The sequence below is a fragment of the Diceros bicornis genome, chromosome 14 (genome assembly GCF_020826845.1).
Source record: "Diceros bicornis minor isolate mBicDic1 chromosome 14, mDicBic1.mat.cur, whole genome shotgun sequence".
Taxonomy (NCBI): Eukaryota; Metazoa; Chordata; class Mammalia; order Perissodactyla; family Rhinocerotidae; genus Diceros; species Diceros bicornis.
This window is the reverse complement of record NC_080753.1, coordinates 49,219,837-49,246,898: the sequence shown is the minus strand read 5'-3', so window position 1 is coordinate 49,246,898 and position 27,062 is coordinate 49,219,837. Positions and strand designations below refer to the sequence as shown.

Sequence of the window (27,062 nt, the reverse complement as noted above, 5' to 3'; positions counted from 1 at the left end):
CAAACAAGCGTTTGTCAAAGGTTCCCTGAACTTTCTGCTCCCCATCTTTGTTCACATGTCCATCTTTCCTTCCTATTTCCAAGGTCAATTTCAATTGTTACTTCTTCCATTTCCCCCTAAAGCTTTCCTTCATCAATAGATAGGGAGATTCTCTTTCTTTTGAAATCCTATATCAAGTATCACTCAAATGATATTTGGGTATAAAATATCTTCTGTAACCCCAACAGCACTTAGCACACTCCCAATTTATGGAATTGAGCAATGGAAAAGCGATTACATTAGAAACTGAGTACTGGCCCTCTATTTTAAGTTTCTTTTAAAATATTCAGAAAATTTTAGTAATTATACTAAACACATTAAGTAGCATTATAAAGGAAAAACATTGGAGGTACTCATGATAGTTAATGCTTCTGTTATTCAATCAAATAGGAGCCAAGACTGGAGCCTTTTAACAAAATCTATGGGCAAAAACTAGGTGGTGAGTTAAAAAAAAAAGAAGCAAGACAAAGCTACTTTCTAATTGTCATGGGATTTAAGATTCTAGCTTGCTATCTTTGAATATGCTGTGAGTGGTTCAGTCAGGACCATCCAATATTGTAGGTATTTTTGATATGCTAAAGAGAAACAGATAAAAATTGACAGCTGCCATTAATTTCAGATAGTACAATGTACTGTAATCTAAATATTTAAAAGATTAATAATATAAATTTTTAAAAATTTGAAGTTTTCCATGTCTCTGATAACCGTGAAGGTATAGAATCAGAGGAATGACACAAGCACTTTTTGAAGGAAGGCAAAAAAAAAAAAATCTTGGGAGAAAAGGCTTACCTATCTTTTATAGGCAGCAGGGCTCTTGAAGGAGGGTCTCCAAAAAAGACGCCTGTCACAGAGCCAGAATCCTGTCCTCACAGCAGAAAGGTTGTACTGGGTGAACAGATGAACAAAATAAAAATTAGCTTAAAATACACTATTCTTTTAACAACTTGGCTGAGAAAACTCAAGAGTGCCAAGAGTAAAGAATGTGCAAGCCTCGTCATATTTCACAAAAGATTATGAAAGCAAGTTTAAATCTAAATAGATTTTATTATGGTAATTATTCAACTTTGCCTTCCAACAAAAGGTTTCAAGTTTACACAGTTTTGTAATTCCTCTGATTACATTATGAGATGGGGGGAATTCTTATTTTTTAGAACATAATTAAAGACTAACAACTTTCACATTTACCCTCCCACCACTACCAAATAATTCCTTGAATGGTCCAAATATATGTTTACCAAAAATTATAACTGAAAGTTTCTCTGATTTGGCAAACATTGTATGATGGCTCACTCAGCATCCCAGTTTTTATTTCCTTTCCTCCTACAGAGGCAAGAAAGCTAACACCCAGATCTCACAGCTTCCCTTGCAGCTCGAGATGGCCAGGTAACAAAGTCCTGGCCAATGAGATGTACATGGAGTTCTCTGGTAAAAGGCATTCCTTCTGGGTTAAAAAAAGCAAAAACATCTTGAACCAAGACTTTTGCTCTTTCCTATCTGTAACAGGGATACAATGCTTAAAGGTAAAACCCCTTGTGATCATGAGGTGAAATGCTACATACAAAGATCGTGGCTCAGGAAGAGAGATGGTACCCAAATTCTTGACACCTTTCTTGAGCTGCAGTACTGGCCCAGAATGGCCTGTTTGTGGACTTTTTGTCACGAAAGAAAAATGAACTCCTGTTTTGGACATTATTAGTGAGGTTTTTAAGTATTTACAGCTGAAGACACTCCCGATACAAACAGGAAAAGTCACATAAATTCTCAATACTCACAAAGTAAAAATTCAGTTTTATACTTTTCTTGAGATAAGAGTGTGTTATAAAAACACTAGGAGACAAAAACTGAACAAGTATTTGGATAAAATGAAAAATGGAAATTAAGGATAATTTTAAGGGTCTAAAAAATTATTGGAATCGTTTTCTCCAATGTAGGAAGCACTGCTTCTCCTTTCTTTTTTCTGTACTCAGTAATTTCTCCGTGTCTAAGGTGTAACACCTGTGAATGACATGCCTGAGCATGGTTTAATCTCACTGGTTCATTTTCATTTTAGCAATCTTCCCCTAAGGAGGCTAATCCAGTAAGGGAACCAGTTGATTTTCAGAATAAGTTTAGAGAAAATAACTAATCCTGTCATTCTCCTATTCTCTAATTTTAAAGAAACTTCATCTACCAATTTCTTCCTGGTCCCAAATTGCTCTCTTTCTACTGCCCTAAAAAGCAAATGTCCAAGAGCCAAGAGGATAAAGAAGTTTAAAACATCTGTTTTATGAAGGAATTACTACCCGAGTCACTAAGAACATCTTCTTTGAGTTAATTCTAAAGAAAAAGAGGATTAAATAGGGTTGTAAACCACTCACCACATATCACAGAAACAGAGGTATACAGCTACAGAGAACCTCAAACAAAATGTCTTAGCAATTACTGGAGAACATGCTAAATGCAACATATTTTCTTACAAAAGACAAAAAAACCTGCCAATTGTTTTAACTATGTGGTTTTCAGTAATTTCAACCCTACATTCAAAATATAATAAATTTACTTATAAATTTCCTATTCTTTTACGTAGCTAAATATGAAAATTAGCAGGTGAATGAATAATCTTCAACCTCACATAACTGCCAATGGATAACTATAACTTGAACTGGATTTCTGCTTGAGTAAGATTTCTAACTTCAGCAATATAATATAGATTATTTAGTCCAAAGTCCTGAGTTTACAAAGGAAACAAGAAAAGGTAAAATTAAACTACCCAAGTTCATAGTTATTTACTCCAAGAATCTAAAACAGAACAAGAAACTGATATTAATGGGGAGAAGTCTTTTATTTATGAAAGAAAAATTCATTTCAGGAAATAAACGGAATAATATTAACAATTTTCAATGAAAAAATTTGCAAAAAAATTCCATCTAAAGGTAATCCACAACTTTCCCAATCAACCTGCAACTCTTCTTTAATAGGCCTCTTAGAAAAGAAGTCCTTTCACAGTAATGACCAAAAATACCTCCATTTATGAAGTCCAAGTCCCTGAACAAGGCTGCCACTTAACTAAGTCTTCAAAAAGTGTAAGAATAAAGAAAAAGTTACCATAGAAATACTGTTTCTCCTGCTGGCACTTACCTTTCAAAGGCATTTAGAGCCTTTCACAAAAACCAAATCAGCAATAAAGTTCTACAGGATAGCCCTAAATTTGAAAGTCTTCAGAGCAAAGAATACCTATGCTTACTGGGAGAAGAATTATCAGGGGGAAAAAAAAAAGATTTCTCAGCCCAGATTTTCCTGGCATTGAATTTTATGAAGTCTGTCAGTACCAGCCCAAGCAGAAAAAGCAAAGCAGAAAATAGAGCATTGTGATATAGCTTTTATATTGTGTGACTTTATATACCTAATGTCTGTTAAAGCATTTTTGTGTTTTCTTTTTTTCCATCATTTGACTGGGTTTCTAGCAAAAGATTCTCATTTATGGAACTGTAGAAAGAAAGGCTTTGATTTATAGTGGGACAGTTCCATTTGTGATCATTATCCAGGAACCAATATAGTTATAAATCAAGGGTCATCTATATTCACAGACTTCAGCTAACTCTACTTAGAACCAAGGGACAATAACCTGGAAAGCAAATAAAAAAATGAGCAAAAAATACCCTCATCTTTTAACCTGCGCCTTAGTAATGATGGGAAGATTGGATTATAGAAATCTTACATAAGATAAAAGGTCATCTTAATACTAACGGTAACAGTATCAGCTAATACTTACATAGTACTTGCGCCAAGCACTGCTCTAAGTGCTTTAAATAAGGTCATTTAATACAACCCTTTGAGGCTGGTACTGTTATTATCCCCATTTTACAGATGGGAAACTGAGGTATAGAGTTCATAACACAGGGATACTTGAGGGTACAGCTTGTATTTGAACCCAGATAGTTTCCAAAGCCCATGCCTATAATCATATTGCCTCTATGAAAAAATTAGATGTTTAAATTCTATGACAACTTTTTATGCTTTAACTCTGCCTTTAAAAAGATTTTAGGAAACAGAGTGAATACACATAGCAGATAACCAATAATCTGAACACTATTACTGCAAAATTGCCACTATTATATGTTCACATATAAACATGTTTTCCTCCCAGATGTCCTTAAAATTTATTCCACAAAAACCTTAGTGCTCAGATTACTCATCTTCCTTCTCACCAAAAATATATTAAGATATTTATGAAACACAAGCTAGATTTGTAACATTCTTTTTTAAATTATGAAGCATTACATACTCAGCTTTAAACATTCTTTTTTAAATTATGAAGCATTACATACTTAGCTTTATAGAAGTCTTTTATAAGATTTGACATTAAAATAAGCATGGAGTTTAAATACCTAAAGACAAATATACACAAAATACACACAAATATAAAATCAGAGTGCACACATCTTTATTCCCTCTAATCAACTGGAGGTAATTGTCCCTCTGGGGACATTTGGCAATGTCTGCACACATTTTTGGTTTTCACTACCGGATGTTGGGGAGGTGTGCTACTGACACGACAGCCTTCCACAACACAGAATCATATCTTGGCCCAAAATGTCAAGCCACATTAATCAAGTCCCCAACTTACGGAGCAAGTCCTGATCACTGAAGAGGGAACCAAAACAAAGTTAAAATACAGTCTCCCAACACACCACTAGCAATAATAGGAAATCATCTCCTTGGGCCAGCCCCGTGGCTTAGCAGTTAAGTGTGCACGCTCCACTACTGGCGGCCCGGGTTCGGATCCCGGGCGCGCACCAATGCACCACTTCTCTGGCCATGCTGATGCCACGTCCCACATACAGCAACTACAAGGATGTGCAACTATGACATACAACTATCTACTGGGGCTTTGGGGGAGAAAAAAGGAGGATTGGCAATAGATGTTAGCTCAGAGCCGGTCTTCCTCAGCAAAAAGAGAATTAGCATGGATGTTAGCTCAAGGCTGATCTTCTTCTTCTTCAAAAAAAATCATCTCCTTGTACCCAGTCTCCCTCATCTACTTGATTGAAGATACACATCAAGGAGAGGGTAAAGTTAACCCTTTAAATGGTTCAGCAGCTCTCCTCTTCGTAAGTTTCACTTTGGAAACTAAATATTCTCATCATTTCACAAATACTCCCAAGTAAAAAAAATGGCAGGCATTCCTACATGATGCAAAACTTGCCCACCAATCAGATAAACTTCAATTCCATTATTCTCACTAAACACTTCATGAGTTGAGAAAAAATGATGGTCCTTAAACTCCCTGTTTTGCATAAAACAGAATAAAACTGTTTAAGTCAATTATAAAATATTAATACACTATGAAAAAGTTCTCAAAAAACCTGCTCCTTTGTGCTCCTGTTCAGGATATGCAGCCCTCTCCCTGTCCCGTCCAGCTCAAGGCCCAGTTCAAATCCAGGCCACACCAACCTCACTCTTCTCCAGCTCTTACACTCTGGCATGGCAACAGAACTAAAAGCTCCTTAAGGGAAAAAAAGGGTTTATGCTTAGCTATTCCTGAGTCTTTAGAATTAAAAACAACCAATATGGCCCATAACTATTATATAGCATGAATATTTAACTCTCCCAATGTAAATGAGAAAAAAAAAACAAACCCAACATTTTACCTCCTCTTCACTTTCTTTATCTTCATCATCTGAAGACTCTTCCTTGTTTTTCTTTTCATCTTCATCACTGCTAGACTCATCTGACAGAATTTCAGGACATTTAGTTCTCTTAGCTTTCCTTGCCATTCCAGAACTGTTCCGTTCCTTTTTGCTGCCTTTGCTAGAAGTTTTTTTAGATTTTGGCAATGGCTGTGTACAATAAAATTTATAAAGATAACGTCAACGAGGTACTGTATTTCCAAGTCAATCAACCGTTTTTGATAGCTACTTCTTAACTCAGTTTTTCTTGTTCCTGTCCCAAGAAATTGTATTTCCAATGGATGGATTGGAAGAACCATCCATAAAGGAAATAAAACCTCACTTTACATATCCTGAATTTATGAACTGTATCATTTATATTCATATTACCTCTGGGCTATACTTTCAATAATATCAGGATTATATTTTCACTGATGATTCTAAATATGCAGTAAGTGTTGAGTACGTTAATTATGAAACTAATTAAGAACCACAAAATAAGTGCATTGCTATTACTTTGATATACAATTAAATCACGCATATTTAAAAAGCAGAGTAGATCATGTGAGCAAAATGACTTGATTACACTAACCAACAAATTTAATTTTTAAATACTTTCTTAGGGGAGTATTTGCTAACTTCTGAAATGGAAAACTATAAAATAATCTTGCATAAAGGACCTGAAGAGATATACACTAAGGAATTAAAATTATTTCTGGAATTATGGGTATCTTTTATTTTTATTTTTGACTATTATTTTATTTTATGCAATAAGCAGAAGCATTAAGGAAAATTCCTTAATTTAACCTTAAGATATACAATTGCATAAATGTTGGTGGTAACTTTAGGCAATATCTTTCATGAGACTAGCAGAACCGCAGGTCCCTTCTCTCCCAGAAACTTCCCATCTTAGGAGTCACTGTCACCTGCACAAAAATTAAGAAAAAGTGGCTGCTATCTGTAATGTAGTGTTGTCAGGCTATCTACCATCCACAGGATATCCTCTAGCTTGCCTAAACAACCTATCCTTCTAAAGGCAGATTAGAAAACAGCCAATCTAGGTCACTCTGGAAATTTTAAGTTAGTAGACCAAAGATATTTCTCAGAGGGGTTCTCTACAAGAAACTTCCTTGAATGTATACAGATATCCTTGTTATGTGAACTATTACCATTACAACTATTACCAGGAACCAAATCCATTTGGATAAATTCTTTGATAATCACTGTTCAGAGAAAAGGTGACTCTCACTGTTCAAAATTTCACTACTCACTACATGAAATCCAGGACTCAAACGTATTAGAAAAATATGATACTCCCTCCCTATCTCAGTTCAGGACCCAGATGCAGGTAGTGAGAATATAATCTGTGTAGGGAATTAGTAATATGAAGACCGGAACAGGTGCTGGATAAATCTATACAGGAGAGTGAAAGGATGTTAAATTATTCAAGTAACCAATCAAGAAAAAGCATTTTCCAAAAATAAATGAGGATCTTTTAATAAAAAAAGTAATAATATATAAATACTTTGGAGCTTTCCTATATTGGTTTTAAAAATAGTTGAATCTATTAATCAGAATCCAGTGTCAACAGCATCATCTCTCTTCAAAAACAAAATGTGATTAACAAATAAAGTTAGAAGGTGGAAATACAAAAGAAGGATAGTAAAACAATGTTAATTAAATAATTTTAAGGTTATAGAGGAGAAAAAACTAGTACTAATGAATTTATAGTGTTTTTATTAAATTATGGAAGCATATAATAGCATAGAAAATAGCTTGAGACTGATACCATTAGATTAAGGAGTAATCACCACAGAATCAGATATGAAAAATGGATGCAGGAGTTAGATTCCATAAGAAAGGACAAAACAGTGGTTCTCGAAGTGTGGTTCATGGACCCTGGGGTTTCTGAGACCTGTTCAGAAGCCCAGCAGGTCAAAACTATTTTCATAATAATACCGAGACATTATTTATTTGCTCTTTTCACTGTGTTGACGTTTGTACTGACTGTGCAAAAGCAAAGGTGGGTAAAGCTGCTGGTACCTTAGTACTACTCCAGGCAGAGGCAGCGAACTGTGGTAGTAGTCACTGTATTTCTCACAACCAAACACTAGCGGGGCGGGGGTAGGCGGGGTGGTGGTGTTTCACTTAAGAACATCCTTGATGAAGCAGTAAATATTAATTCTATTAACTCTCAACCTCTGAGTACATGTCTTTATAATATCTGTGCAACAAAACGGGAGGTACACATAGAGTACTTTAGCTACATACTGAAGTTCACTGGTTTTCTCAAGCACTTGCACAATTGAGGTGTAAGCTAAACTACTTTTTTCATGGAATACGATTTTTAGAAGAATAATTTAGAAACTATGGCTATTTAGACTTAGGTATCTAACAGATGTGTTCTCAAAAATGAACATGGGCCTGTCACTTTAAGGAAAACAACTGATAGTATTTATTACCAAGGATAAATTTCAAAATTTCAAGTGAAAATGAGAATTTTGGAAAATTTACCACTACTATGAACCTGACAGCCTCCCAAGACCTAGAGATTTTTCTGAGATGGTGGTTATACTAAGGAATGTGACTTTTTGACAGTGTTTAATGAAATGTGACATTTGGAAGAACTGCATAATTCAGGGAGCCAATACTTTCCAAATGGTGAATGTATATTACAAAAAGATGAATAAGTAAAAGGTCCAAATTCATTAACATGGTTTCAGAAATCACATTACAACTAACCTTTAAGACACTACCACTCTGGAGTTTTGGTGTTCTATCAAAGGAGAATATCCACAATCATCTGAAAGGCTTTTAAAATATTCCCCCTTTATCTAACTACATATGTGTGTGAGGTTGGACTGCCTTCACAGACTTTAAGCAAAACAATACACTGCAACAGACTGAAATGTAGAAGCAAATGAGAATAGAGCTATCTTCTCTTAAGCCAGAAATGAATAATTTACAAAAACATAAAACAATGCCATTCTTCCAATTTTTTTTAAAGTACAGTTAATTTTCATACAAAATATTACTTCTGTTAACATGTAGTCGGCTTACTATTTAAAATTTTTTAGTTTTAATTTAGAATACAGTAAATATAAAAATAACCCATATAAACAAAAGCTCTTGGGGTTCTCATTAATAAAGAAGAGGGTAATGGGGTCCTGAAACCAACACATTTAAAAATCACTGAGGGGGCCAGACCGGTGGCGCAAGCGGTTAAGTGCGCACACTCTGCTACGGTGGCCCAGGGTTTGCCGGTTCGGATCCCGGGTGTGCACTGACGCACTGCTTGGCAAGCCATGCTGTGGCTGCGTCCCATATAAAGTGGAGGAAGATGGGCACAGATGTTAGCCCAGGGCCAGTCTTCCTCAGCAAAAAAAAGAGGAGGATTGGCAGATGTTCGATCAGGGTTGATCTTCCTCACAAAAAAACAAACAAACAAACAAAAAAAGAAATAAAAATCACTGAGGAAAAGATGAATATAAACATATCTCTCATAACTTAACCAACTTAGTAATTGCTTCTGGGGAAAAAGTGTTCAATTTGTCATATGAAAATTCTAAAAAAGTAGAGGTATAGCCATAGTAAAAGTTTAGAAAAATATGAAGATAATCTCATCTTTAAAAAGCCAATTGGAAACACCAAAAAAAAAAAAAATCTCCATACCCTTTGGGTTTGTAGCTGCATGACAAAATATCCTTTATCTGTCTTTGTCCAGCTAACAGTAAGCAGGACTAAGGGCAGGCAAAAACCAAGTCCAGAGCTGTTTTCTGATTTCTAATCTTTATGCCCTCTCCCCTCACTGATGGTGTTTCCCTGAACTCCCAGGCCCTCTAGGTCTCTTCACAATTTCTTTCCTACCAAAATAAGAAACATATGAAAATATTTCCTGACAGACTTAAACTGACAACGCAAGGTCACATAAGGAACACTTCAACAGACATTTTATGTTGGTGATGTCATTTGTTAGTGTTAAACAATTAGGGCAAACCTCATCTAGATTTCAGGAAGAGTAGCGGAAACCATAAGGCCATTTTACTTCCCTGCCCAGCTCCTGGGCTCTGCAGAGGATCCTGGAAACCCAATCCAAGAAGCTTTTAAGCCTTAGCTTTTTTTATGTTACTTTTTCATAACTTTATTCCAGTATCTAGAAAATATCTGGTTCTAATATACCCCCATCCCGTCTTTCCTGACCCGATTACAGGTTCTGCACCTCCCTCTGCCAGCCCAACACCCCCTCCTCAACTCAACCTGCTTCTGTTCTCTCAGTGCCTTCTAGATACATACTACCCTGGATACTTAGTTTGCATTTCTGTTCCAATTGACATTCATTTAGTTAATAATTATTTTTCTTAGTCTTATATCCTTGATATTTCATAAAGGAGAACATATCATATGCTTTCTATGTTATTTCTATCATGAAATTGTTCCAGATATGTTAACAGAAGGCAAATTCTTTGAATGCAGAAGATATTACTGAATGTTGACAACAATGCTGCTAAGTAACTAAATTGTTCCTTAAAGAGAGTAAGGAGAGGCTATAAAGAATTGATTTGTTACTGAAATAGTAAAAATTGGTCCTCACTTTGCCAGAAGGCTTTGGATGCATTAAGAAATTCAAGATCCTCTTCACCAGTTCACTATTTACACCTGATCTCTCCAAATCAAGAACCTCACAGATGCTCTTTAACATGGCATTTCTAAATCTGAAACAAAAATGGAAGAAACCAAGGTGATTATGTAGAAAAGTTTACAAACATTATCCACAATATAAAGGCAATAGCTAACCAAACTGGCTCAGCTACAAACATTAAAAAAGCAGCCAATGTTTCTCTGAATCGTAGAAGTATTCCTAATAATCTTGACTAGTGTACAAAATATAACCAGATACGATTATGAATAAATTGAAAACACCATTTACCAATTAAGTTTTAAAGGCAGTAAAAGAATAAACTAAGTTAATTCACAAGAAAATAACATAAGTTTTCAATAATATAAAATTCATGGACTTGATAATTCTTCAGGCTGGTGATTAAATATAACATTTTCCCCTTCAGCATTCCTACTATGATAATGTTTCAACAAAGGAATAGGTAATCATCTTTATTATTCAGAGTTCTTTAACTATAAGGGATTTTAATAAACAAAAGCTCTAAGTATACATCATCTTGCTTGCATTATGGTAAAGGACACGGTTTCTATCAAATTGATTATCTTCAAAATAGTTTAAATGGTACCTAAAAGTGGGGGGACAAAACAGCTGACAGGGGACAGAAGAGCGAAAGAGATTTCACTATATTACCTTTAGATCTTCTGAATTTTGGACTGTGTCAATCATTTACCTGTGTGTATCATACTTCTAAGAAACAGAAATGTTTTGAGTTTTCAATACTCTTGACAGTCACTACTTATTGAAGGTAACAAACATCCCAAGTTAATAGTTATGAAGACAAGTCAGGTCTCAGCATGTAATGCAAAGAATGAGCAGTCTACTGAAAATGTATGTGTGGCCAAATTTAAATACTTAAAAATAAATTTAAAGCACATTGATCAATACATGTTATTTATAAAAATAACTTACTTTTTCAACATTTCTTCCTTCTTCTTATATTGGATACTTCCTTTTTCAAATGGAAAGCCACTGAATTGACCCACATTCTTCTTTAATGAGGACACCTGAAAATGTTTCTCTTATTATTGCTCTTTATTACCCAGTAATGTACACAAGAAAAAATTCAAAGCCAACATCTTTATTTTCATATCTGTTTCCAAGTTATAATATTGGTTTATTCAATATTTCTTATTCACAACCGAAAACTATATTTGGTAATAAAATATTAACATTATAAAAGGCTTACAAACTTAATTCTTTGAAAATAATAATTTGAATGAATTTCCACCTGGCACTTTTTACTGGTCATTGTAAAACCACAACTAAATGTTATCTGACAGCACCAGGGGATGTGGAAAGTCACTACTTAAAAAGACACCCATTCCCTAAGTAATACAACTTAATAGTAATATTTCTTATTTTCAAGATCAGCAAGTCACAGATTTTATTCTCTGAAAAGAATAGAGCACTTTCAAAAGTTAATACCCTTTAGCAATAATGAAACTTGTGGAAATTAGATTGATTGATTGTGGAAATTAGATTACTGTGAGGATCGAATGAGGTAACACATGAAAATAAATTATAACCATGCTTCAGAAATGCTAACAATGTCAAACTTTACTTTGCCCATGCACATCCCAAAGCAAAGTTTCCTCAATTATATGAAATACTGAAGTTGTATGTATGGTACAATAATTCAGTAAATAAAACACTGATTTATTCTAACAAGTCCATTGGTAAAGAATTATCACCTAATTTATCAGATATTTGTTCAAAGTGAGATATAATTTCAGTCATACATTGCATAACGATGTTTCAGTTAATGACAGACCACATATACGACAGTGGTTCCATTAAGATTAGTACTATAGCCTCAGTGTGTAGTAGGCTACACTATCTAGGTTTGTGTAAGTCCACTCTATGATGTTCTCACGACGACGAAATCACCTAATGACGCATTTATCAGAATGTATTCCTGTCGTTAAGCAATGCATGACTGTATACTGTATACTTCATTCTGAACGGCTAGAAATATCCAAAAAATAAATGTCCTCTAATACATTTAAAGATCACTAAAATCATCACAATTTGGATTTCACAATTTGAAATTTCACTTTGGCATAAAAACAACTGTAGTAGAAAGAGCCCTGGATATTATAATCCTAATTGCAAATATCCAGTTATGTGTCCTGTGATAAACCATTTAACAAGTATGTGTCTCAGTTTGCTCCCTTGTATGGTACAGAAACTAAACTAGTTGATCACTAAAGTCCTTTCTAGACTAAAATTATGCTTCTATTGTAAAGTATTTTAATACATAAATATGCTACTAGGTTAAAGTTATAAAAATGGTCTTACTGTGCCTGGTCTGTTGTAAAGCAGTTTATGTAGATTTCTAAGTTCATCTGTTTTCTTCTTACTCAGGAAAAAATGTATCCTTTCAATTTCACAAAGTTTCTGCCCCTTTCCTAGGGGAAAAAAACACATAATTAAAGTTAACCATTACGCACTAATACATTTACAAAGTTAATTTAATCAGAATTATTTTTACAGCATAATTTACATACAACTTTGCTCTAACGGGGCAAATTAAATAAAATTATACTAATAATATATTACTACTTAGTAAACACCAAAAAACTAAGCATTTTCACCATAAAATGAAAGGAACATAGAATAAACTCACCTTGTGCAATTGTAAATGGCTCTCTTTGTAAGGAAGAGACTTGCATTGTCAACCTCTCTACTTTTTTCTTTTCCCTCTTGCCTTCCACGATGAGACTCTTTTCTAGAAGTTAATTTAATACTTCTTAAATAACAAAAAGCTTAAAGAATGTATTAACTCTATTGGATAAACATGTACAAAAAAACTGTGGAACACCTGAAATTTATACAGTTATAAACCAATGTTACTTCAATAAACAAAAAATTAAAAAAAAAGATAACATTAAGGTTACATTAAAGTTAGATAGTGTTAACTATTGTTATATTTTTGTCAGATTTTTGCAAAGGAAAATAACCCATTCTATGTTTTTGAACTAGAGATAGAACTCTATTTTAATAAACACCTCATAAAATTTAATTCAAAAAAAAAAAAAAAAAAACCTGTGGAAACCTAATAACCTTACTCTTCTGAGTGTGATTCTGAGAAGCAAATGACCTAACAGAGATGAAAATACTTGATAAATTAATAGCATCACCAAAGCTTTTTTTTAGAGTGTAACATTTTACTCACCCAGCAACCTCACAAAGGATCCAGTTAAAAAAAAAAAATCAGAAAGCAAGCCAACTTTTATCCAACTACAATTATTGCTATGGAAGTCCAGTCACTTTGTGAAAAATCACCAAGGCTCTCAACTAACCCTACTCTCTGCTTAGACATAATTCTATTAATTGGGATTCACAGTTTACTATATATCAGAGAACAGCAAGTTTAAATTAAGATTATAAGAATTTCAAAAGATACACAGAGGAAAGCAATAATTTAGTAAGCTGACAAAAGAAAGAAAAACAAGGACCTTAAGCAAGGCAGAGCAGCCTGGAGTTGCTATGGATAGGGTAAAATTCTACAAGTTGACATTTACTGCAATCAACTGGGAGGGCATTACCCTGTAGTTTAATAACTGATGTTCATAACAATGGTAATAAATCATTCTAAAAAAGTTAAATTCTGTTTAGTCTAGACTGCTTAAAAAAAAAAAGCTGGAAAATATACAACATATACTTTAAAACTTAAAACATTAACCTTGATGTATCTAAAACCATTTACCTACTGACTGAGATAAAGTCAGATAAATAAGAGAACACTATACTGTTGGAGGTCCTTCCGTTCATTTGACTGAAGGTTTTGTGCAAAGCTGCACTAGACACTAAGGGGGGATGAACAGATGATTAAGACACTGAATGTATCTTGGAATAGATCATGTCTACTGGGAGTGATGAGACACAAATATTATAATCCAAAGTAGATGATAAAACACCTTAAGAAAGACACACAAGTTCTGTGAGTTGATGACAGAGTAATTAGTTTTGTATTAGAGAAAAAGGATCAAAACACTGGAGCTGGCTTTGAAAGATAGGTAAGATTTGCAGATGTAAGGACTTGCACAGAAAGAGTTAGCAAGGAGAAAGGGATTCTAGAAGGCATATTCTGGCAATCGTGTATGGAATGGAGACAAAGCACTTGGAAGCAACACCTGTTATCACTCAGCTTCCTTTCCCTAAGGGATTTAAACCATTTGCTTGCCTTTGATTACCATCCATAAGCCAAGGACTTTCCTGGTCTATCTTCAGTCCAGAGCCTTCTCCTGAGCGGCAGATCAACTAACAAGGCTGCCAACTGGACAGCTCCATTTCATGTCCTACAGGCACCCAACTCAATGCATCCAAAACATAAGTCACAATCATCTCCAAACTCCCTCACCTGCATGAATTCTATTTTTCAGAAAATACTAATGTTATCCACCCAGCTGTCAAAGGCAGAAACCTAGGAGTCATCTTTTACCAGGCATCTCCCCTCCACACCCCTGCCAAAACCACTGCCAAGTTAAGTCAATTCCATGCCTTATTTGGCACGGACTTCATTGCCTGGTTTCTATGACGTCTCAGTAGCAGAGTTAAAATTTCAGGGCTAAGCAGGATAAAAACATTCATGATTTTAGTCGTTCCACAAACACCTCAAATGAAGGAAATATAATAATATATTAGAACAATCAGAGAACTGCTCGGGGATTTTTAAAAATTTTTCACGTTAAAAAAAAATCACAATCTGAACCACCATCAGTCCCCCAACCATTACTGTATTGGCCATTTATAGTATTTTTACATGACTCCTATAATTTTTTCCTAACATGAAGAAATTCATCATCTCTGTGGTATCCAAACCGTGTCTTAAAAAAGACGAAAAAACAAACAAAAAATTGGAGAAAAAAGTGCTGAAAAAGTCCTGGACTAGTAGCGAGATACTGCAGTCAATTTTTAGTTACTGCGTTATGAACAATTTTAAAATAATTTATATTTTTTTCTAGGTGTTTTTGCACTTAAACGTGGGCAGGCTCCCTTCTTAGAGCGCCTACCACTTTCAACAAACAAAAGGCATACCACATATTCTCAACCCAGATTGTATTTATAAAATGCTGACCAGGGGCTGGTTTAGGTCTAAAATAAATTGACAGTTATACCTGGGCTTGGGAAGAAAACTTCAGGCCTCTTCCCAAGTTTGGCTGAGTTGTAGCCATACATAAAATAAACCTAGAGTAGACTAATACCATCAAAGAATGCTAAAATCTGTGATATGGAGTCCTATGAGGTTGGAAACATCTTAGGAAGTTGGTATATCTCAAAGAGGCACTGCCCTGTGCATCTTGAATAAACCAAGGCAGTAGCACTCCTTAATCCCCCTTAATTCCGTAAGGTTTTGTTTCACGCCTCCAGTCAAACGATGGCTAACACTGCTCTCAACTACAAAACCGAGACTTCTCTGAGCTCCTATTTAACTTTCTTTCAGAGTTCATCGCTTTCCTATTTACCTACTTTCACAAGTAGCAACAGCTTTCACCGGTGTTTCCCCGTGAAAGTAACTCCCCGAAGCCTCTGAAAAAAACCTCTGCTGAGGTCCACCCAATATCTTAAAACTATTAAAATATTTCCAGGACTACCATTAATAACTCCTTTCAGTTTCAACGTGTGGTTTCATTACAGATCTTACAACACTTCAAAAAGCAAAAGAGGTGTACTTAAGTTAGCAAAACATTACCTTAGTAACTTCAAAGCCTAAGAGTCTTAAAAAGCAGATCTGAAACTTACGAACTTTCTGTCAAATAAGATGCTCTGACCATACGCTGCCGGCGAGACGGCAACTGCATTCCCAAACACGTAACAACACTAACGAGTATTTAAAAATTAGAATTCACAAAGTTAATTCTCTGCTATTGCTCAACACAAAACCCTATAAATTTCGCAAACTTTCTTGCTGAAAACCACTCCGATTTAGCGTCTCTAAGCGCAAAGAGAGCAAGAAAACTGTCTTCCGTCAAATGCATCACTAGGGACACGGCTTCCTCCCCACCTTTTTCTTCCTCCTCTTCCTCCTCTTCCTCCTCGTCCTCGTCGTCCTCCTCACTTTCCTCTCTCGGGCCGGGCATCTCGGGTTCTTTCTCAGACGCGGGCTGCGCGGCGGTCCCCTCTCCCTCCGCAGCAGCGCCGGACGACATGCTGCCGACCTGCGGGCGGGGAGGAAGCCAGACGCCTCGGTCCCCTCGCCTCCGGCGGGAGGGGCGGGGCGGCCACCGCGACTCAGCCGAGCCTTCCCGGCCCCAGGAAGCCGGGGGCCGCGGGAACCCCGGCCTTGAAGTTGCCGCCTCCCGCAGCCGGGACAGCGGCGCTCCGTCCCCAGGGCCGGCTTCCCTCCCGCTCCGCCCGCCGTCCGGGCATTCCCGCCGCGGGAAAGCGCGGGCGCCGCGCCGCCCCTCCCACCGCCCCGCCGAGCCGCGTCCCCTCCCCCGCCCCAGGCCGCCGTCCAAATGGCCGCGGCGGTGCCGGCGGGCCCCGCGGGGCCCTCTCGGCCTCCCCTCCCCCGCCGCGGCCCTCACCGCGGGTCCCGGCCGCCGCGGGCCTGGCGCGCGAGGGCACAAGGAGGCTCCGAGAGGCGGCGGCGGGCGCCGAGGAAAAGGCGCGCGGGCCGCTCTCTGGCCTGACGCTCGCGCCGCGCTCTCTGCTCCCCAGAATCAACAAGATTTTCAAAATGGCGGTTCGGGAAGGAAAGCGGGAATGCGGCGGCCAATCAGGGCCGCGAGCTGGGAGTTGGCGCGCGCGGGGTGGGGGAGGCGGGGCGGGCCGGGCGCTTCCTCGGGATGCCCGGGCGGGCGGGGCCGCGAGGGGTCGCCGGGGCCGCGCGCTCGGGGCCCGCTCCGGGCTGCGTCGGGCGTCCGGCGTCCGGCCGGCGCTCGGCCGGGAAGAGCGAGCAGGCGGCGTCCCGGGCGGAGGGCCGGCCTGGCGGCGCTGAACGGAAGAACGCTAGGGGGCCTGCGTGTGTATTGTCTCCACGGTTCGTTCCCGGAAAAGAGGAGCAGTCACGGGCCGGGGAGGGGGCGGGCGGGCGGCGGGAAGAAGTTTCCAAAGCTCGAAGTCGCTGTCTGCAGTATTTCACCGAGGTGGGGGGATTACTAAATGAGCGATCTCGTTTAGGTCCCAGAGACCGTGCTGGTGGTGACTCCGAATCTGCTGCATTTCTGAGGACCCCAGCGCTTGTAAGGTGCACGGTGAAGAAAAAGACCCTAACACGTTGAAGGTTCACGTCACCAGAGACAGAGATAGATTTCCTGACCTGTAGGGGGAAAGTGTGTGTGTGTGTGTGTGTGTGTGTGTGTATTAGAACGGTATTGTCCAGTCCAGACCTCTCTCGCAGAGTCCTAGGCCGGCTCCACGGTGTTTTAAACTCAACATTTCAAAAACTGAACGCGATGCTTTTCCCCCTTCAAATGCTCCCCCTTTCTGTGTGTGATTCCCTGCATTTTCTCCCAACTCCTCAACCACTAGCGGCCCAAAGGATGCTTTTATTCAGTGGACTTAATGGAAATGTGATCCGTTAAGTTTGCCTGAATAGACTCCAGATTGCAGGGCAAAAATTAGACATTTTCTTTGAATCTTGTTTTTTTCCATTTGTGCTCTTTCCAAAACAAGCAAATCCTATTATTTCTACCCTCAAATTTTGTACCCTTTCTCACTCTGCTGATGGCGCTCAAGTCCTGCTCACTCTCTTTTTTTGCTTGTATTTCAACACAGCCTCTCACTGGTTGGCTGGTTTCCACATTGCCGCCCATACCCGCCAATAGTCACACAGCAGCCAAGGTGATTTTTTTAAAAAAATTATCAGATTGGATACTCTCTTGCTTAAAACTTTGTGGTGGCTTCACATCATACTTGGAATAAAATTCAAAATACTTATGATTTACAAGGTGCTATGTAATATAGTTGCTGGCAATCTCTGATCTCATCTGTCTGACACCATTGGCTGTTTCAGCCACGCAGGCCTTTGATGTTCCCCCATAAAGCCAAGCTCATTCCTACCTTTGGGCTTTCCACTTAACTTTTTTCTGCCCTTCCCACAGAATTCGTCAAATGTCTTGCACCTTCACATCATTGCTTCTGTGCTCAAGTGCTTCTCCCCCAAGGCCATCACTATTCCTTTTCCATTCTTTCACTCAAAAATATTAATTGAGCACCTACTCTGCCTGGCACTAGGAGCTAGAGAGCGGGACTAAGCCCTGCCATCTTTATGCTTACATTCTAGTTGAGGCAATGAACAAATAAACAAGTGAATATATTGTATGACAAATAGTGATAAAGTAAAGCAGGTTAAAGGAGACAGGAAATACCAGTAGAGTGGATGGGATTTTATTTTACATATTTGTGATAATTAAGGGAGATCTTGTTAATAAGATGACATTTGATAAGAGATCTTAAGTAAATAAGAGCAGTGGAGACAGACTGGATATATTCTAAAGAGTTCTCTAAAGTATTGGATGTAGGGTGTAAGAGACAGAAGTCAATGTTGACTCTGAGTTTTTGGTTCAGTAATCAGAACAGAGTAGCTATTTACTGAGATGAGGAAGTTCTCTGGGGTTAGTGGGGGGCAGGGCTTTTTTGGGTGGGAGCAGGGAAGGGATGTTGGGGAAGGGGATCAGTTGTTTTGTTTTGGATGTGTTAGGTTTAAGCTTCCTGTTAGCATCTAAATGGAGATTCAGAATAGGCAGTTGGATGTGAGAGTCTGGCATTCAGGGGAAGAAGCTTTAGCTCAAGATATAAATTTAGCCGTTGTCAACATGTATATGGTATTTAAAGCCCTGAGACTGGATGAGATCACTAACAGAGTGAATATCGGTAGAGATGAGGAGAGGGTCAAGATTGTACCCTGGAGCTCTCTAGTGTTTAGAGGTTCAGGAGAGGAAGTGGAACTCGCAAAGGAGATGAGAAGGAGCAGCTGTTGCCAGTGAAGTGGGAGGAGAATCAAGCGAAAGTTGTATCTCAGAAGCCAGATGATTCAGAAGTGTCTAAGAGGGAGACGATGATCAACTGGGTCAGAAGCTGCTAAAAGGTCAAGTGAGATGAGAACTGAGAATTGACCACTGGATATAACAATGATGTTATCAGCGACAGTGACAAGAGCTGTTTCTGTGGAATGGTGAGTATGAAGGTGCCAGGAGTGGGGATGTAGAGAGACAGGTAGGCAAGGAATGGATTCAGACACTCTTTCTAGGAATTGTGCTGTTCAGGGGAGCAGAGAAATGGACTAGTAGCGTAAAGGGAGTTTGTCTTTTAAGAAGGGAGCTATTACTGTATGTTTATATGATGATGGAATGAATCAGTAGAGTGGGGAAAATTGATGATGGAAGAGAGGGAAAGGACAGTAGCTGGAGCTGACCTAAAGTAGGTATGTCAAGTTGGTTCTCTGTAAGCACATCCTGAAGCAGAATATGGGGTACCAGATGTTTCTTAGGGATCAATACCTCTTAAAGGAAGGGAGAGGAAGCCAGATTGGCCAGAGGAAGAGGTCACACTGTGAAGCTGATGTGACAAAGCCTCAGCCCACCCTGAGGGGAGCTCTGGAGTGAGTACTGCTCTCCAGAGTGTCCTGCCTGGCTGGGCTTTTATTAGCCCCGCCTTGCTCAGTCACTGCCCGCAAGCTGTGCCAGGAAGGGCATGACCTCTGGTGAAGTGACTCCAGAGCTGTGGCAGATCCTGAGGGAGCTGACAGATGGGGGCTGTCTGCTGACTGCGGGCTCTGCAGCTGGGCATCTGGGTGGCACATCTCCATGTCTACCACAGGACATAAGAGGAGATGGAGTCTAGTCTTCAAGTGAAGGAATTGTCCTTCGATAGGACAGTGGGCAGTTTCTACACAGTAACAGGCGGGAAGACAGGGGATATGGGTACAGACGCTGGATGGAGGTTGGCAAATGTAGTTGGAGTTTAAGTTCTTATTGCTTTAAGTTTCTCAGTGAAATTAGGAGCAAAATCATTGACAGAGAGTATGGGAGCGGACTGTTGGAGGTTTCAGGAGAGAGGAAATGTGAGCTAGTCATGTAGGAGAGTGGGGGAGAAATGGATTGGGGAATGTAGGAGGGTTGCCAGGAAGCTGCAGGGAGGACCCAGTGAGATTAGTCATGAGGTCAAAAGGAGACCAGTCAGCATGATTGGTTTTCTGTAGCCATATTCAGCTACCTGGGAAGAGGTGTGAAGATGGCAAAGATTTGGATTTAACCAGGTTGGGATTTTGTCAGGCAAGGATGAAGGAAGGAGAGGAGGGTGAGTTGAGGATATGGGCAGGACGATGAATATAATGGTAGAGCATAGAATCTGAGTTGAGTAAGGAAGGTAAGGACATGAGAGGGGTGAGGCAGTGAAAATGGGGCAGGATCAAGAAGCAAGGTCTTGATTTCTCTTTGTTGTATTTATCACTACCTGAAAAATTTATTTGTATATTGTCTGTCTTCTCCACTAAAACGTAAGCTCCTTGTAGCTGGGAGGATTTGGTCTTGTTCATCATGGTATTTTTAGCACCTAAAGGAGTGCCTAACACATAGTAGGTGGTCAATAAGTGTTTGCCGAATGAATGGAAACCAAAATAAACTTTTGTTATGAAGATTCAGAACCTTTTTTGTTTGATATGATGAGATGGTGTATTAGGAAAGGACAGGTTATTTCAGCAAAAGTTTATTTAACAGCAGTTCAACAGTTTGGTTTAACAGCAAGTTTATTTCTCGCTCTATAAAGCTCTCTGTCAGCTCAGACAACTCCCCAGGGCCTCCGTTCATGTGGTTTACTCATTGTCTCAGCTACTTTGATCTTCTGGATCCCCCATCTCCACACAAGTCCTTGGCGTTCACGGTGGTAGGGGAAGAGAGCTGGATGAGAACTCATACCTGCTCTTCTATGATTCTGCTCATTGGCCAGTGGCCAGATCAGTCATATGACCCCTCCTAACTGCAAAGGATCTAGAAAATGTGAGGGCACATATGGAATAGTTGGTGAGCATTGCTATCTCTGCCCAGAAGAGGCTGATAATTGCAACCAGATAAAGTACAATTAGGATGAACAAGGGATGTGTTTGAAAATATCTGTTGGTTTTATTTTGGAAATACTAAAATGCTGATTCTTAATTTTTTTTTTTCATTTTTGCCTTGAGAAGTTTTTACATACACTGCACACATATATCTTTCTTTCTTATACACATATCTAGCTCTTACACACACATCTCTATCTTTCCCAGACTGTAAGCTTCATGGGCAGAGACTATGTCCATGCTGTTTATTATTATCTCCCAGAACTTGGCACAGTGCCTGACACATAGTAAATACTTTAAAAATATTTGTTTAATTGAAATGCATCCCCTTTTGGTTCTTGGACAGTGGCAAGAGTATGTTGTCTGGGTGCTATTTAAAGACATTCCAGCAATATCAACTCAGTAAATTAACATGGCTTGAATAAGCTGATGACTAGATTCTTATTTAAACCTGGTCAAAAATATAAATATAGTGACACATTTGGTTCTTCTATATATGAGATATCACACTCTATTTTCGTAGAAAGAGTTAATCAAAGTATACAGTTTAGTAATTTGAGATTAGGTTTGAAAATATGTGAATACAACAATATCCAGTTGGTTGATAAACTGGATATTCTAGCTCTGACAATGGCCAGGGAAGACTATTCAAAGTAAGTGGTAGAAGAAGGTGAGGGAAATGGTGTGAGACTTAGACAAGTTGGATAACAAAGGATAAGTGGTTACCAAATTTTGGCCCTAGAATCTAATTTTGCTCCAACTTTAGCAAGTACTATTTGTAACACATTTCATTAATATATCCTTCTCAACTGTTCCATGGAATAAGATCAAAGAAATAGAGAAGCGTAGAGCTTTGGTATTATTTCTCTTATTCGCTGTTAAAATAAGGAGATCATTTCTGTTGAAGGGGGCTTTTCCTCTTATAGGACTGACATTCAGTGCTTAGATTATATTTAATGCCATCGCTGTTGGTGGAATCATAACATCAGACGCAGAAAAGTGTTTTCCACTGCAAGTTGGCAGGAAATCCTCAACAGTGTCACAAGATTGTAGTGTTATCTTAGAAAATAGATATGTCTAACCTTAAAATATTTCTATAAATCTTATTTTGAATCTAGACTTTTATAAATAAAATATTTCTTTTTAGCGCTTATTCTTCATTTAAGGGAACTAGGTTTGGGTGGGTATCTGTCCCATAGGCAGCTTGGATTTAAAAAGTTAAATTTAGAGTAAACAGATGTTTGCAAATTAGGATAAGAAAAAGATTTTTTAAAGGTGATGCTGTCTCCTAGTAATTTTTTTTGGAAAAATACATTTGTTTTGTCTCTCTCCCATTTACATCTCAATTTAATGCAGTGGTTCTCAAGTCGGGGAGGGGGTATTATGTTCACAGGGGACATTTGATAATGTCTGTAGACATTTTTGGTTTTCACAACTTGGGGGAGGTGCTACTGGCATCTAGTGGATAGAAGCCTAGGATGCTGCTTAAACATCCTATAATGCACGGGACAGCCCCCAAACAAAGAATTATCTGGATGAACACATCAGAAGTGCTGAGATTGAGAAACTCTAATCTAAAGCAGTGTACTTTCTTTTTCTAGCAATCCACTAAAACTGCTCTCATAAAGACCAACAATGATCTCCATATAGGCAATCGAAAGGCTTCTTTTGAATACTCTTGTAATATTACTTAGTTTCTATGCAGCGTTTGACACTGTTTAGCATCCCCTTCTTGCAAAACCTTTTTCTTTTGACTTGCATGACATCGCTTTCTCTTGGTTCTCCTCCTTTGTTGGCTGTCTTGCATCTGTTGGCCTCTCAAATGTTGGTGTTTTTCAGGGATCCGCCTAGGCCCTTGGTTCTTTCTTTGCACGTGATTTCCTGAGTGATCTCATCCACACCTATAGTATCAATGACCTCTAGATTAATAAAATCCAAATCAATACATTTAGCAACTTTCTCTTTGAGCGTCATACTCTTATCAATTGCCTATTAGATTTCTTCACTTAATATCCCATCAATATCTGAAATTCAATATCTTAAAAGCTAAACCCATTCTTTAGCAAATCTCTCTTTTTACTGATTCATTTAATCGCTTTATTGTCTACCTTGTTGCTCAAGCTTGAATGTTTCAATTCATCTTTGGCCTCTCCTTCTTCGCAACTCCCCCATCAAGTCCTCTGGATTCAAAACCTCTGAATGTCTCATACACATCTCCTTTTCTTTCAGGCCTTATCAGCCCTCTCCTTAACTGTTATAGAAGTCTCCTTACTGGTCTCTCCCTGACGCCTTATCCTTTCCCTTCCTTAAGGAAAAACTAGTCCACCAGACCAGGAATAATCTTGCAGGTCCTACAGACTAGCTAGTGTGTTCGGCAAACATAGATTAATCTTTTAAGACTCAAAACATTGTCTTCTCCATGAAGCGTTCCACAGGTCTCTGAAGTTGCGACTCCTTCCTCTCTCCCCTGCACTGTGTTCCCTTAGTACTTTGTTCATATCTTTATTATAGTATTTATGAAATTATATTCTGATTACTTATTTACAGTCTACCTTTGTAGTAAACATCAAGTTGTCTGCCTCTTTCTGAAGAGCTGGCCTCCTCCCAATCTCCTCAAGTACCCTTCCATCCTCATCCTCAATCCTATGCTAGCCACTGTCCATATAGTTACATGAAGAACTTATGTAGGCATGTTTTTAGGTCATGACCCTGACACCCTGTCCTCCTTGACTGGGCATCTGACCCAAGTAAGGCCAGTAGTCCCCTCCCTGGGAATTTCGACTTGAGAGAATGGAGATGTGAATTGGGATGAAAGTGAATTAGGATAAGGGAAGAACAGAGCTTAGTGATTGTATTCAATCTAGAGAGCATGGCCTAGTAGCAGTGGCATGAACTTTGACTTCAGACAGATGGGTTCAAATTGAGGCAGGTCATAAGACAATTAGATGGTCAGAATGAAAGATAATAGGAATAAAATAGCTCTCTCCAAAGGAGAGGGGAGCTGGGGTACGAGCACACTAGTTTGCTCTTACATAGTAGAAAATTTGGAATATGTATCAAAGTGACTCCTGTGCATCAAATTTTCCTTTAATTTATTCCACTACTCAGTTACAAATTAACATTCTTTTTATCCTTGAACCATATGAGATAGAGTTACTGTATAAAAAATATTTCATAAAGAAAAACCCCAAACAAACCATTTTCTGTCTCTAATTTCTATTTATCTCTATTGTTTCTCAGTTGTTTACCACCACTGACTCTCCTCCCTCCATACCCCCTTCAGGAAAACTTTGTCTCTCTGGTGACTTGTCATAGGACTGAACTTAGATTCCACGAAGGCACGAGGATCTGTACGCTGGTATCGCTGATCATGTGCTCTTTCTAGAGCCCTTCTCCCTGATTCCCTCTCATCCCCACCTCCCAGCCTCATTTGTTCTCTGCCTGCAGCCAGTAATCTTTCTCAAGCAAAAATCTGATCTCATCATTACCTTGCCTATAACATTTCAGTGTCCCCATTTTCTGCAGAATAAAGTGCAATTTTGAAAACATGGCCTAGAAGGCTCTACATGATCTGGCCTCTGCTTACCTCTCTAGTGTTGTCTCTCCATTCTTCCTCCCAGCCACTCCCACTCCCACCCCCAAGAAAAAAATCCCCCAGCCATAATGAGTTTCTTTAAATTCTTTGAGTTGCCACGTTCTTTCTTACCTTTGGCCTTTTCTCCATGCTATCCCCACTATAGGAAAACTCTTTCTCCTCCTACTCTCCTTTCCCTGGCCAAGTTACACTCACTCTTCAGGTCTCAGTTTAAAAGTCACTTCCTCTGGGCTTCACATATACTGCCCTCCGTGTGTGCTATCCTCCATCAGAACATCTACTTTTAACAGCCTGTTTACTTGTCTATGCCCCTCTTCAGCTTGGTGAGGGTGGGGATGTTGCCTTTCTTGTTAACTCTTCCATCCCTAGCACCCAGTAGAGTCTCGAACTAGCAAGCATTCAATAATTATCGGTGGAATGAATAAGCAGGCCAGAGTCTTTGTACTGACCATCCCCTACTGCCTTCCTATATCATCTAAGCTGGTCCTTTCAGTTGCAATAACTTGTTTGATGAGTTTATCTTCCGATACCCACCTCCTGCCCAGTAGGGAAACCTGACGATTCTAGTAAGCATCCGTTTTTTCCCCAGACCTCAGATTAGAAAGTTATCTAAATTTAGAAAAGATAATAGATTAATATGGAGTCTCTTTAACAGGTATTTGCATTTACCAGGGCTCTGTAATAAACTGGTTGCTTCTCAAGTTAATTCCTAGCATCCTATAAATTATAGCATGATTGATTATGAATAATGCTACACTGCTTCTAACCTACTCTATAAATGTATATTATATTGATAGGTAAACGAATGAATAAATGGAGTGCCATTTAAGAAGTCATCTTCCACATTCCCAGTAGGGATTAGGTGACTCTCAGCTCCTGCATGTTAGTGATACAGTGATGTTTTCAGGGATCCCTTCGCATCGTTCTTACCTTTTATATTACTCAGTATGGTCTGCCCATTGCTAGTTCGTTCGCCATTAGAAGTCTCTCTGAATACATCCACCTGCTCCTTCCCAGAACTTTGGCTTCAGAGCTGCGTCTCTCCGAAGTGAGAAAGGAGGCTCCGGGCATGCTCAGTAACCAAAGCCAGGTGTAATTAACTTCTCTTGCCCTGACTCCGGGCCCTGACAGGTGGCAGGTATCGACAGTGCTGGCAAGAGACTTGCCCTGTCTTGTACAGTGAGCATATCCTTCCCGAGACCGATCTAACGTCCTGGCAAGCTAAGTTGAAACAGTGGGGACGTCTGGGTTTTTAAAACAATAAAATAGAAGGAGTTGTTTTGGAAAAATTAAAATGACTGGCAGGCGATTCTCAGAACACAATCTACATGAATATCAAGTGTTAAATGATGTTATGGTTAAGATAAATGAGGACGGAGGCAGGGGATGAATGGGAGCAGTGCCTACCTTGAAGCTCATTGGGCAGATCAAAGCTTTTAAAAGGGTTTTTCTGAAATCGCCCAGCCCCAGAATTTCAAGGACCACGATCGCTGCCTCCTTCCTCCAGAGAGTGCGTTCCTGGGGGAGGTGTGTGCGTGCACGCGCTAGGGGAGGGAAGGCTTGGGAGAGGGGCCACCGCTCTCCGGAATAAACAGCAGGGGGAGAAGGGGAGCGCGGCGGAGGGCCGCCGGAGGGGGATGAGGAGGCAGGCAGCAGGGGCGAGGGCCGGAGGGGGCTCGAGACGCGCGGAGGGGCTGGTAGCTAGGAGACCCGAATGCCTCTGATACCTGAACGGCTGCGTGGCGAAGCTGACGGCGGACCCCGAGCGGGCGCACGCCCTCGCCGGTGCCCTGCCCCTGCCGGGTCTCCCTGCTCCTTACTGCGACCCCGCGCGCAAGGTAAGGAGGGGCGCGGGGTGCCACCCTTGCCTAAGCACCGCCCAGGCCCGCCGTCCCGGGTGGCGGTTCGGCCTCCCCAGGCTGTCAGCTCCTTCTTCCTCCCTCGCCCCCTCGCCGGCTCCCCTCGGCGCCGGGCTGAGCCCCGGGCGGGCGGCCGGCAGGGACTCCGACCTCCGCCATCCTCGCTTCTCCTCTGCGGCCCGCGGGACCCCGGTCTCCCCTCCACCCCCACCCCTCCGTTATTCCTCGTGCCCCGGGCTCT

At 39.6% G+C, this 27,062-nt stretch overlaps 2 protein-coding genes across 3 annotated transcripts in view; one reads left to right on the top strand and one right to left on the bottom strand.

The window, feature by feature from the left end:
• Positions 1-17,008, bottom strand: part of DEK (DEK proto-oncogene) — a 31,607-nt gene extending 14,599 nt beyond the window's left edge. The window contains exons 1-7 of one of the 2 annotated variants that reach the window (XM_058555187.1): positions 16,896-17,008; positions 16,373-16,526; positions 12,992-13,093; positions 12,664-12,773; positions 11,275-11,369; positions 10,279-10,399; positions 5,670-5,858 (exon numbers count right to left, since the gene is read on the bottom strand). In XM_058555187.1, the coding sequence (XP_058411170.1) occupies positions 5,670-5,858; positions 10,279-10,399; positions 11,275-11,369; positions 12,664-12,773; positions 12,992-13,093; positions 16,373-16,517 (762 nt within the window). In that variant the 5' untranslated portion in view covers positions 16,518-16,526; positions 16,896-17,008. The remainder of the gene's footprint in view (positions 1-5,669; positions 5,859-10,278; positions 10,400-11,274; positions 11,370-12,663; positions 12,774-12,991; positions 13,094-16,372; positions 16,527-16,895) is intronic. The other variant, XM_058555186.1, reaches the window with a different exon arrangement.
• Positions 17,009-26,695: 9,687 nt separating this feature from the next.
• Positions 26,696-27,062, top strand: part of RNF144B (ring finger protein 144B) — a 159,288-nt gene continuing 158,921 nt past the window's right edge. Inside the window, exon 1 of the mRNA XM_058555183.1 lies at positions 26,696-26,800. The gene's annotated coding sequence lies outside the window, so the exon portion shown is untranslated. The remainder of the gene's footprint in view (positions 26,801-27,062) is intronic.